This window comes from Mugil cephalus, chromosome 12 (assembly GCF_022458985.1).
Source record: "Mugil cephalus isolate CIBA_MC_2020 chromosome 12, CIBA_Mcephalus_1.1, whole genome shotgun sequence".
NCBI classification, from domain to species: domain Eukaryota; kingdom Metazoa; phylum Chordata; class Actinopteri; order Mugiliformes; family Mugilidae; genus Mugil; species Mugil cephalus.
Genome location: NC_061781.1, coordinates 17,249,334 through 17,262,173, shown reverse-complemented (window position 1 = coordinate 17,262,173; position 12,840 = coordinate 17,249,334). Strand labels below are relative to the sequence as shown.

Here is a 12,840-nt window from a genome sequence, read left to right as displayed (position 1 = left end):
AATGGCTTCATCCTGTCTTTTTATGTCCGTGTGACAGACAGTCCCCTTGACGCCCATCTCTTGCTTTCGTTGCGTGGATGCTACAAGCGGTGTGTGGGGCTCCGAGTGAAAAAGAGGGGGATTGTCTCTAAGGGCTTGTCTCACATATCCTCTACATCTTCATGCTAGAAGGGGCTATTGATTAAGAGCTGAATGAGGCAGTCAGAGGCGTGATTAAACCGTGGGACTAAATGGTTATGGACTGCTATGACGTTCTGCCCCGCAACGGAGAAGTTAGGCGGTAAACCCACGGCCCCTGAGATATGGCTTATTTCAACACTATCACACAAGAAACAGCGTTTACAGTGGCGATTATTAGAGTCTGGTTCAAAGGGTAGTTAGATCATGGCTCTGTTTTACACAATTGAAATACTGATCATGATCACCAACCAATAATGGCTTATATTCCAACATTAGCATTAACATTAACGTTTTCAGTCAGTGTTTCTCTAGATTATTGAGGCATTTTTTTGTGTTATGTATTATACTACCCATATGTTTTCGAAAAGCATTTGAATTATTTTAAAACTAAATCTCTAACCTGCAACCTCCTCATGGCTTTGATGAGAAGCTATTTCGAGGAGTATTATCTCCTCCAGCTGTCAAATACGAAACCAAGCAACATCCTCCCTGACACGGTCTGTCTTAGAGGTAAAATGCCAGTTCAGTTCACCATCAAACTACGCGGCTTGACGTGCGGATCTCGTTTATGACAGAGGAGCTGTTACCAGTTGCGCACGCACAACAGTTCTCCAAACGGCCCTCTGCAGTCGGTTGTAATACGTGCATATTTTTCTGTCATCGATCATCATCTTGGAGGAGAAAATCTCTCCCGCAACAGTGAATGAAATTATCAGCGCCTTGTTCAAGGACTCCCGTCTGTCTCCTGACAGCTCCGTCAGCGGAACTGCAGATAACACTCAATGGCCACGGCCTGTTCTTTAGCTGACTTCACTGACACTCAGCAGTGAAGCCGAGAGAGCAGAGAGACAGAAATGACTTGCACCGTGTTGCACCACCTTCCACATCCACAGCACCTCCCAACATGCACAACTATCGGTTTGTTGCTCCACAGCGCCACTCGTGATCACACATGTAACGTGGTACCTTTAAAACAAGTTTAATATGCAAGGGGCAATTCAAAGGGTATCTAAAATTATAATTATATAAAGAGAAGTGGCGATCATTTAGACAAATCAAAACCGCCCTTGAACAATGCACTTTCTTAATTTAGACCGTCTTAATTTAGAGCTATGTTCGTGCTTCATTCTTCCAGTAGGGAAAAACAATTGGTGCTTCTAGATAAGGATGTGCTCCCTGCAGGTCCATCAGGAAATTACTATTATTACAGCCAACACCTAATTTAGTCATTTATGTGTTATTTATGTGGGACATTAGATATGTTTTCTTTCATTAATAAATGAGGTTGTAGATACAAAAATAAAAAAGGCTCACTGTTTGTAGGGGTGATTCATTCACTGACTGAAAACGACGGAATTTATTCCTCCGCCTATTCGCGTCATTAACCTCGACATGCTAAAAACGTGTTTGCGCCGTATTCTGCCTGTGCATACTGAAACACTTATGCGCGTATATTTGTGTGAGTGAGTCACCGGAGGGCTTGTCTTGGTCGCAGTTCAGCAGAGTCGGGTTCGCTCCGTGCCTGAGGAGCCGGCTAACAATGCTTGTCTGCAAGAAAAGGGAGAAACACACACATCGTTTTCGTTACATCGTGGAAAAGTCAAACCGCATACACAAGAAAAAAAATATTTCACTACGGATTTGTAGGTGTGTAGTTGTAGATCTTCTGGTTTAACGCATGATATACTTTGACACAGACCTAGGATTTAAACTGTAAGCACATAATTGACACGGGTGTCTCTGACCAAGGAGATCCTTGTGCCTATCTTCCCCAGGAACCCAATAGTTATGTATCCTCATTTCTTCTGTCTAGGTTCTCCTTTCAGATTAGACTAACACTGCTTTTTTCACTGCTTTCCCTCTCATTATTCTCTCTTGCAGCACCCCTCTTTCTTTACACTGCCAATCACTATCAGCGCGCCTCAAACGTATTTACATTTTTTGCAGTTGCTGGTGCAGACGGTATATTAAACAGAACCTCATAATAATGCAACGCTAGTGCTGTGTTATCACCCAGTAAAACTACTGCGAGTCCCCTTTAATGAACACAAAATAATTCAATGCATAATGCATTACCGATTCTCAGCACGTTGCTCTATCAAAAAGGCATTCGAGATTCTTCAGTAAAATCAAACTTGTTTGAAAAAACAAATCAATAAAACGTCGCTCTGTTGATTTTACACATCAAGGTTATTATGGCCTACTTCATTAGGGGTAAGTCTGAGGATTAGCTTGGGGACTTGGAGGTCGTGTTTGCTAAAATAAATAAAGTCCACATAAGTGGGAAAAAAGGTGAAGGGATATATTAAATAAGTAGGGTCTAATAAACTATCAAGGAGTCAGGGAATAGTTGGGATTTGTTCATTCTTGATGTTTCTTCTGCACTCTTTGGACTTTATTATTTATAAAAAGGCACAGTAATAAGACAACATTAGAATACAGGGGGAAAGTGACTCAGCACATTCAACAGACTAGCGCCGAACCACGCCAGCAGCTGTTCAGTTGTGAATTTACAGTGTCTCTAATGACCTAATCAGCAGCACTCTCACTCTATAAATACCAACCGCAAGACATGAACTCTTCAGTGGGTCAAAGTTTATAGGAGGTCCGGGAAAAAGTTCTAAAGTACATCGGGATCAGCGGGTTCAAAGCAAACTCATTGTTGATGCAGATTGAGATGGGCAGTTTGGCACAAAAATCCTTATCCAACAATATCCATCAGATGTAAGAGGTAATATTGAGACTAACATTAAAGTGCTTCAGAAAATGAAACTGTTACATAACCCGCGCACAGTTCCTGCATGTACCTTCATTATAAAACCAAATAAATTAATCCTATCTTGGCAGTATTTTAATACCCTGTCATTTTTATTTGGAAATCCAACACAGGGCTATTTAAAAATTCTTCCCTCAAGAGAACATGCGTTGAAAATCCCCGACTCAAACCGTGGAAACAGAGACCCGGGGTCTAACTTAGCGCAGGACCAACAGCTAGAGCTTAATTAGCTACAGTAATGGGGTCATACATGTTCTTAAAGGGTCAGGGTAGTATGTATGCCACACTGCAGAAGGGGTCTTCAGGTTTAATGTACCAGCTGGTGTTTCCGTTGCCGGCGAACGTTTCTAAGAAACGGTTTCCTTTGGCTTCATCTCAGAAAAGCTTATCATGAGAGGAATCCGTGATTTACTTGGCTGCATTTACTCGGATGCATACACGCATCTTGAACCCATGCAGATACTGGCGTGTCACTGTCACAGGCTGGCTTTAAGAAGAAGGTAACAGAGGGTAAACAGTGAGAAGGCGCAGTAGTTTGTATTCAGGAGGAAAAGCTCCAGTAAAGAGCTGATGGTTGAGGTGATTTAGCACTGCAAGGGAGACCTAATCGATTATCCAATCCACCAGACTGCCACTCTGAAGTCAGATACACTTACATATCGCACACACAGACATGGACACACACACACACACAGTGTGATTGCATGTGCATAAAAACAAAGAGACATGAGTCGGAAAATCATTTATAAAAGACATTTTACTAAGGAAGAGAACACGGCTCCAGGACAGATGAAGTAAGAACATGAAACTGACTCTAAGTACCAATGAATAAATTCCCTTTGTCAGCAGCAAAGCACACAGACCAAAAATGTAATTAAATATCTAATTGGGTCAGCAAGATCTGTTTATGGCTGGACTACGCCCAAACCACGAGACCCGTTCTGTTCCAACAGCTCATCTGGAAATCAATCTCTCCTGACAGACGACCATTAAACTCCTCATCTAAAACAAATACATATGCAGCACAGTACAGTAGTTGTCTGACTGTTTCTGATCAATACCAGCCCAAAAAGAACATTTCATCAGTGTGTGTTCTAGGTGACCTCAGATAAGTGAGGAACAGAGGAACAATACCAATAATTTCCTAATTATTTCATTAGCTGCTGCAACATTAGATCAAAAACATGAATTAAAATTCTTACTAAATTACAGTTACAAAAAACAAAACAATGTGTGAGTTACCTGCCCATATTTAGCAGCCAGATGGAGGGGGGTCCAAAAGTTGTTGTCAGCGGGATGAGGTTCCGCCCCCGCCTCCAGTAACACAGACACCACCTCTCTGTAACCACTGGCACATGCAATGTGCAGCTTCATAGAAAAAGACAAAAAGAAAGCTCAGCAAAAAAAAAAAGACAACATCTGACTCACTGAGAACAAACATGTGACCTTACATACCAGCGTAACCCCGTCATCATTGGGCTGGTTGAGACTCCCCCCTGAGGCCACAAGCTGCCGAACATCCGACAACATGGTGCTGGGTCTCTGTGTCTTCATGGCATGCATGGATGTCACATCTACACCTAAAAACACCAACACGCCAATGAAACATCTGAGTTGCAGTACGCATTTGGTTGTTGTTGTGAATTGTTGTAAATGATTAAAGACACTTGACATTTTAGGAAATAATCAAATTCACTTTTTCACCAAGAATTCAATGAGAATATCGACAGATTTTTTCTTTGTGTTAAAAACCAAAGATGGAGCAGGTTTTAACATGTTTATCCAAACATAGGAGGAAAACATGTACAACTGCTACCCCATCCACAGCTTATATAAACAATGTTACATTTTTTATGGAAGATTATGTGCTACTGTCAATTCAAAGCAAACAGACAAACGTCTGTGAGTTCCTCTATCCAGCGCACGTTCCTTCACACACAGCACTCTTAACTTTGCTTGTTGTAATACTGTAGATTGATTACCAATCAATCCATATTTCACTCAGATAAGCTCCAGGGCACTAAGTAATGGGACTTTTCCAAACAGACCAGTTCATTCAATCAATAAGTTTGACTTGGCAAACAAATTAGAGCCTCGGGGCTCAGAGGTATTGGAGACATACTTGAAGGAGCATTACGAGAAGAGAGCTCAGTCTCCACAGCTCCAGAACCCAGAGGAAACTAGGTATTATGTGAAACATGAGTGTCTCAGCAAGAAGAAACTAGATAATTAAAGGTAAAAATGTTTTCCCCCTTCATGATTTAGAGACACATAGCTCTCAGATAGCTCTTTTCCCCATCACCACACAAACTTGACAGGGAGCACGCAATGAAGTTGCTATAGCAACAAAGGTTGAGTGAGTCTATGAGAGTAAGAGTATGTTTCATGGTGGCAAAGCCCGGTGAGATGAGGGGAAGAGGGAGAGGTGCGTCAGAGGAGCTGACGGCGGACGCCCACAGGGGCTGGCAGAAAGAAGTAAAAGAATTGTGACTGTGTGTAAGTGTGTAAGTGTGTGGTCCGGGTCGTGATGAGTTAGCCGTCTGTAGTCCGCAGATTGCATTTGTCATGTGATTCAGTGCAGGCTCATGTGTGGCCGATGGCAGACGGATGAGGGAAAACCCTTCATCAATGTCCGAATCTGTTTCAGTCCAGCTTCGTCAGCATGGTTCTCGTTCCTCTTTCTCCACGTGTTCTCACTGTATTTCTTTGGCACGACTCCATGCTTCTCCTTCTGCCGCTATGACCCTGCCTCTACAACTCTTCCTCACGACCTTCTTCCACTGCCTATATCCCTTTCATTTCCTGTTCTCTTGTTGACCTTCTCCTTTCTCCGTGGCATCACAATCTGCCATCAGCAGGCCTGTGGGTGTTCTTCACCTTCACTCATGTACGCACAGAAAACCTCAGCTTTACCCTCATGTTAACTAGGGATGTCCGATAATATCGGCCAACCGATAATATTGGCCGATATTAGCCTATTTTTTAATATCTGTTCATACCGTTATCGGTTTTACAACCGATAATGAAAACAAATAACATAATGCCCGAGTTGTGCTGCTGCACGCTCCTGCTGCTGCTGGTTGTGGGGTCCTGAAACATTTACCGGTGCGCGATTGATGACCTCATCAAACCGCACCCAGAGCCAAAACAACAACAGAGTGTAGCTAGTGTGGCTAAAAGGTTGCGTGCTACCTAAAATTAGTCTGGGCGGGAAAAAATGCCTGCATATATCGGTACACCATATCGGTTGGTATCGGAATTGGAAATTAAGAATTTGGACAATATCGGCTAACGGATATCGGCAAAAAGTCAATATCGGACATCCGTAATGTTAACCATACGAATTCCTCCTAAATGAAAGGTGAAATTAAATACTTGTTTTCTCCTTTTTGTCTGACAAGAACCGAGGACAAATGCATTGTGAAATTATTTACCAGCGTTGGTGCTCATGAACAAGAGGCATGCAAAGTTTTACCATTTTCCTCCAGGTGTTTTCGGAGGATACAGCTGCTCTCTGTTCCCTCGAAGGTGTAATCCAGAGGAATGTTTCCGTTGATGTCTTGCAGTAAAACGTTCACTCCGGCCTTGCAGGAGCGGGGCAGAATAAAAGAAGCAGAAGACACACAAACTGTTTTAGCTCGGGCCATTCATCAGACCTGAATCCATGATAAAGTGGGACTAATTATCTTGGCTTCCCAGCGGCGTATAGCCCGAACAGAACCATGGAGATGTTAACAGACAATACAGTGAATTAAAGAAGCCGTTAAATAACTGCCTGGGGGGTTGGGGGGCAGTAAAGGGGGGGAGGGTGGGACATCGGTTGCCGTTACCTGGGATTGTTTGGGTTAGCATGTGTGACAAGATTAATGCGTGTTTACTCAGCACAGGCCCTGCCACAGCAGTTTTCTGTCACAGCGGGAGATAACATGAGAAGCCTTGCCTTTGGCTCCGTTAATGACAGTTACTCTTACGGCAGCACAGTCATCGGTCACAATGCGGTTGTGATTGATCGCGTCTTGTTGGGAGAACTCTATTGCGGCCGTTATTTGTAAAAATGATGCACGCCTTCAAAATCAGAAAGGTGTGCAAACCAAGTAATGCACACTTCAGTTACAGTGCCCTTTTCATTTTTACCATCCCCTCTTTGGGTTATTAAACATACAAGTGGCAATTGTCAGCAACCGGACCGTGAATTACTTCCTGTTGTTCGACTAAACCATAAAAGATGAGCCTGTGTAACGATCCTAGCTGGATGGGGTCTGATAACAGCGATGGGAGACTCTGAGTGAGGGTCCTTGTTTAATATTTACAGCTAATAGAATTCTAACTACCCTGTTGCAGTGCGGCAAAAAAGAGATTTATGATCTAGTCCTAAGGCAGACAGAGGAGAAGGGCGTGGGGAAAGTAAAAAAGTGGGGAGATGGGGTTTGAAAATGCGAGACGGGAGCCAGCTGACAGAAGAACACAAAAAAGCCGTTAAACTTAATGGTCTTCAAAAACCAGTCGGCAAAACCATTTGACTGTTCAGCCTAAAACCCTCAAAGCGTCATTTAGCCGTTCAATTGATCCAAAACATGTTTTGCGCATATTCAGAAGAAACGTTTTTTGTCAAGAAATAGCAAGACGCGCTTTCACTTCCAGCCATTAGAGAATCTGCCTTAGCGAGGTTTGCAGCTTCATTGTGCAGCCGTCTGCGTTATCTGCGGGGAGCTGTTTCCACTCACTTATGCGGGTTAGTTAGGGGTTAACAAAGAGAATTAATTAACAACTATCAGCCGCTGCTTCATGACTATTCATGAAAAACAAGAAAGCCTTAGCACAATGCGAAACGCAGCTTGAAGAGCTGGAGATGAGACGATGAGCGAGTCAGAGCGAGAGCATATTATTAGAGCAGCATTACACCAGCTCTGCCCATCCCCTCCACAAACACTTATACATGCATATACACAAACACGTACTCCCCCCCCCCCCCCCCCCCCCCCCATCCCACCTCCATCAGTCCCCTAACGATGTCAAATTTAGACTACTCCGCTCATATTCGTGAGATATGTGCTTTGCCCCAGAGCAGTAATCACAAAAACTTCCTCATAAACCTGACAGCTCCTCCCAGGGCACCTCCATCGACGTGTGTGTGTGTGTGTTCGTGTTTCGGCGTATGTGTGTATTACACAGACGCGTATTAACCCAGACACATCACGTCAAGGTCCAGTAAAAGTCAATAGGAATCTGGCAGGATGAAGTTATCAGCTGACAGCGACATATATCACACCCAGTCAGAAGGCCACTCTCGCCACTGACCACCTTCACTTACGGCTCCACAAAAAACAGCTTGACAAACCTTCCCGTAGTGCTTAATGCTACATGTATAGATGCGTAAATATTCAGAGTCAGGCAGACTGATGTAACAAAGGATTTTTTTATACAAAGAGTGAGTGAAGCTACACTACCTAAACAATCACAAGCCAGCAAATAAGAGAACATAGTGAAAAAATGTCAAACAAATGTGAAAATACTACCGCTTTCTAATCCCGCGGCTAGTTGTTCACACTCGGACAACAACAAAACTGCCTCGAAAGAAAGAAATTATTCTTTCTGGTGGACACCGCCCTGTGACCAACAGATTGCGGTGCGTCCGTTGGAAGCGTGGCGTGTGCATCGTCTTTCCAGAGACACAAATCATGCGCTCAGTCCACGTGATAAAAGCCGACAGATATTAATGGCTCGGCGCTGGCTGGCAGTCGTGCGGGCCGTGAAGGGGTTAACAAGTTGACTTCTGAACCCAACACGACCCAACCGCGATATGATGGATCCGTCTTGGGAAGCGCCAGAGATGGAAATCTGTTAATGCCACGCTCCCCGTGGTTCATAATGGCAGTCGTTAAAGCGCAGTGACTGCTAGAAAATCAATGACTACGAGTAGACATGAACTGAAAACTGTCCCTGAGGCAGTAACTGCTGAGCTGGCTTCATTCGCAGGAGAAAATCTAACCAGCACAAACTGAATTGTCCTTCTCGTGCATATCTGAAGAAAAATGGGTTTCTATGTTAATCAATCCAGCTGTCTACGCAGCCAATTGCCTGCGTGCATGCATAGCAGTGACTTAACAGTTATTTTTAGGTTATTCAGGCTATAGAAAAAAATATCAAGGATGTTATTTGTAGTCATAAACTGTGGTTATATGCACGTTTTTTTTTTTTTTTTACTTTGTGAAGGTTTTCTCTTACAATGCTCTTTGTTGCTGTTGTACATTAAACACTAGCATACGCTGATATGAGTACAGAAAAATCAACTCTATAAATCATTCACATGTCCCTTAGCAACAGCACTGACTTCATTGTTCTGAACGTAATCATGAGTTTGTTCACCCATTTTTTGGACTTACACTACTCTAGGAGTATAGTTAGATGACAGCAGAAAAAAATAAAAATAAATAAAAATCAACTAGTGTGAAATGCAGTTTAGTACAGCCAGGGGCTTGCTGTTAATAGTTTGACTTCAAAGGACTCAGAGTTCAGGAGTTGTAAATTCATCATTTGCCAGCATGGAAACTGGGTCGATTCTACGACTGTAACCCCTGCTGGAGTTTGAACATATTGGAACTGAGCCTGTTTCCCGTGGATCACATGCTTGCGATATACTCCAGCACGGCTTCAGAAACTAATAACTAACATCACACAGAGAACTGCAAACAGGAACGATGACGCACAAGTCTTTTTTTTTTTTATATGTTTTTCAGTAGTCCCTATAATCCGTGTCAAAAGCCAGCAGAACTCGGTCTGCAATTAGTGTTGAGCAATAACCATATGTTTGTCTGTGGGGTTTTATAATTGATGAAATGAGAAAATAACATAATGAGCCACCAAAAGAAATCTGATTTGATAAGAATCTTGAGGCTTTTAAACGAAGGACATCCAACATGTAACACATGAAGGAGACAGTCTGTTAGGGCATCTTGATCTGTGCACATGAGCCAAGCCTCATAACGTCCTGGCCACTGAAATCAGTATTTTCACTGTACGTATTACACTGCAGTAGTATATTTGTGGAAGCATCTATAATGACTACACACCCTGTCATGTTTTCATTTGCTACCGCTAGTTAATCCCACCAGGGTTTTGGTAACGAACATTAACCAGAGCTGGAGCCATAGAGGTCCAGGAATCTGTTCGGAAATGAGTTGGGGAAGATAGAGTTTAGAAATGGCTGGCTCTCTTGCTGTTTGGTGGCAGGAGATAAGAGAATTAGCATTACTGCCAATCCGGATGCAGAGCAGCCATGCACTCAGACTTCTCATCAGCCCCCGCTACTTTCCCCACAAGACAGGCTTGGTAACATCTCTGTCAGCAGAAACCACTCTGTTCTTCTGTAGAAACTGGAGACAGGAAATCAAGGACAGTCAAGCAGAGGACAAGGGGAGGGGCAATGGAGAAAGAGACGGTGTACGACACAATGGATTAGTACATATTAGCAGCACTGCTCCTTCCTCTGCCAATCAAAGATAAGGATGCCAGTCAAGCTCCTCCAGAAAGACCATTGTTCCATTTCTCATTAAAATTTAAAGGCGTTATATCCTGATGGAAGATCTCCAACTTGCATCTGTGATGACACAGCATTTTGAGAACAGAGCAGAAAGGCTGGGCATTGGCAGGGTCTCTGGCAGAGGAGATCGGTGTCAAAACAAATAAATGGAAGAAAAGATATACTGCATCTTTATAGGAAATATGGCTTGACTGAAGCTATTTTTACCTTAGCACGGAGGAAGAGCCTCAGGCTCTCCTTTTGTCCCTCGCTGATTATACCAGGAAAAGATATTCAAGTGTTTATCTTACCATAAAGAGAAAAATGCACCCCAAGCAAATTTGCACCATTTTGGAAACCGGGAAAACATTTGAAGTATTGTCTTCCTTGGTTTATTTCCTTTCAATCAAACGCTGCAGCAAACACGCAAGCGTGCATAGGGGGACGCAGAATTAGAGGCTGAGATTTAGCCGTAAAACAATAGTGCTGAATTTTAGAATTTCTTAGAAATGTTCTTCTTCTTTCATTCCTCAAGAGAGAGGTGGGTTCTGCCCCAATATTGCCTAATTTACCAGGAACTGGTTATTTCTTGGTAGTAAATTGGAGACATTTAGTTACTGCCTTCCAGGGAGAAGCATTAAATCTCTCTCCCCCTCTCTGATGGTACTGCCCATGATGAAAGCATAACTCACGGCATTAAATTGTATTTGGCTTACATATATTACACACCCCTCTACAAACTAGACAGCCTGCATGGATTTATGCTCGGAGGGATATTAAATGTATGCATATATACAAACATTCATAAACCCAACAGTCCAGAAGTCAGCACTGGTTGATATGTTCATTCTGTACACTCGTTGTCTGGGAGCACTTCAAACATTTGCCTTCCTCTCCGGAACACCTCCTCCCTGCCCCGCAGACAGGCAGCAGCGATTACTCAGGTCCCAATCAGCAGAACCAAGCTGTACAGGATTCTACTGAGCTCCAGATTACGGTCAACCCTCCCTGGGTCTAATCAACACCAACAAAGCAGACCCAGCCCACTGAGTGGCTGGGCTGGATATGCATGCCCTCCCCCTGCAGCTGGTCCTGTTCTCATTATGGACCCAATCAGTACTACCGCACTTGTCGAGACATCCTCCACAGAATAGGTTCTCTCTTTGATATCATGCTAATGTGGAATTTCTAAATATTTCCATTTTCAGGGATGGGTTTGTTAGAGAATGGAAAGTTGTGTTTCAAAACCCCTGATGATACAGAACCCTTCATCGTTAGAAGACGCTCCTCTTGGACACCAAATTTTTGATGACTAATGTGAATAGAGACGGTTGTTCAAAGCTAATTCAATGCTAATCCGAAACACTGTAGCTGACACATTTGGAATTGCAAGGATCAAGTAGAAAATTAACTACATCAAACGAGTGTCTCCTTGCATGTGTCGCGCGAGCCTGAAGTTCATAAAATATAAATGGATCAGTGAAAGTTTGCACGTGTGTTTCTTACCACCAGCAGCAGCAGCACCATGTCTGCATGGTCGCACACGCACGCGACATGCAGAGCTGTCCACTGGTCCTCGTCCTGCAGGTTGACATTCAGCCCTCGCTCGATCAGGAGCTCTGCTGCGAACACATTGTCGTGGCGAGCACACTGCGGAGCGTAAATCACCTTGGTGTTAGTTTGGTATATTTCCAGAAGCACTGCTAAGTATAAACTGTGCACACACGAGTGGTTCAGGACATGCAAAATAATGATTAATGCATGTGTAAAGTGTATTAGGTAGATGTGAGAATAATTAGATTCTTGTATTGTTGCAGGGGAATTTGCAAAATGCTAATGATAAAGGTATGGAGAAGAGTCACAAGGGCCCCACAATATTATATCTTATTTGTATTCTGCTTGTAATATATCTTTCTTTTTGGTTTCTTCCATACACAGTCCACTTATATGTCCATTGTGTGCACTGTTTCTGTGAGTGTAGCGCTGCTGCCAACAATGCGAACTTCCCTATTGTGGGATAAATAAAGGCATATCGTATCGAATTGTATCGTATCGTATCGTATCGTATCGTATGGTAACGTATCGTATCGTATTATCTATCTCTTATTAGAGTGACACTATGACACAAGGACTTTGGATTTAATCATGGTAAACTCAAAGGGATGTCAGTACATAGCCAGTGTTAGAAATGTTTGAGTATATCTTACCAGGTGCAGCAAGGATCCCCCAGAGGAAATGGGAGTGTTGGGGTCTGCTCCCTCCTTCAGGAGCCGCAACACTGCAACACAACACACACAGAGTATATATGTTAACACCTGGTTCACACGAAGACAGGCAGTATGCCTAAAGGCACGCGCATCAGGCA

The 12,840-nt window shown here is 43.2% G+C and overlaps 1 protein-coding gene across 6 annotated transcripts in view; it reads right to left on the bottom strand.

The window, feature by feature from the left end:
* Positions 1 to 12,840, bottom strand: part of myo16 (myosin XVI) — an 89,589-nt gene that overhangs the window by 43,330 nt on the left and 33,419 nt on the right. For all 6 annotated transcript variants that reach the window (XR_007113882.1, XM_047601237.1, XM_047601236.1 and 3 more), the window contains exons 3-8: positions 12,683 to 12,753; positions 11,982 to 12,125; positions 6,432 to 6,540; positions 4,412 to 4,536; positions 4,199 to 4,324; positions 1,653 to 1,728 (exon numbers count right to left, since the gene is read on the bottom strand). Coding sequence is in view for 5 of the 6 variants with exons in the window: in XM_047601237.1 (XP_047457193.1) it covers positions 1,653 to 1,728; positions 4,199 to 4,324; positions 4,412 to 4,536; positions 6,432 to 6,540; positions 11,982 to 12,125; positions 12,683 to 12,753 (651 nt within the window). In the remaining variant the exon portion in view is untranslated. The remainder of the gene's footprint in view (positions 1 to 1,652; positions 1,729 to 4,198; positions 4,325 to 4,411; positions 4,537 to 6,431; positions 6,541 to 11,981; positions 12,126 to 12,682; positions 12,754 to 12,840) is intronic.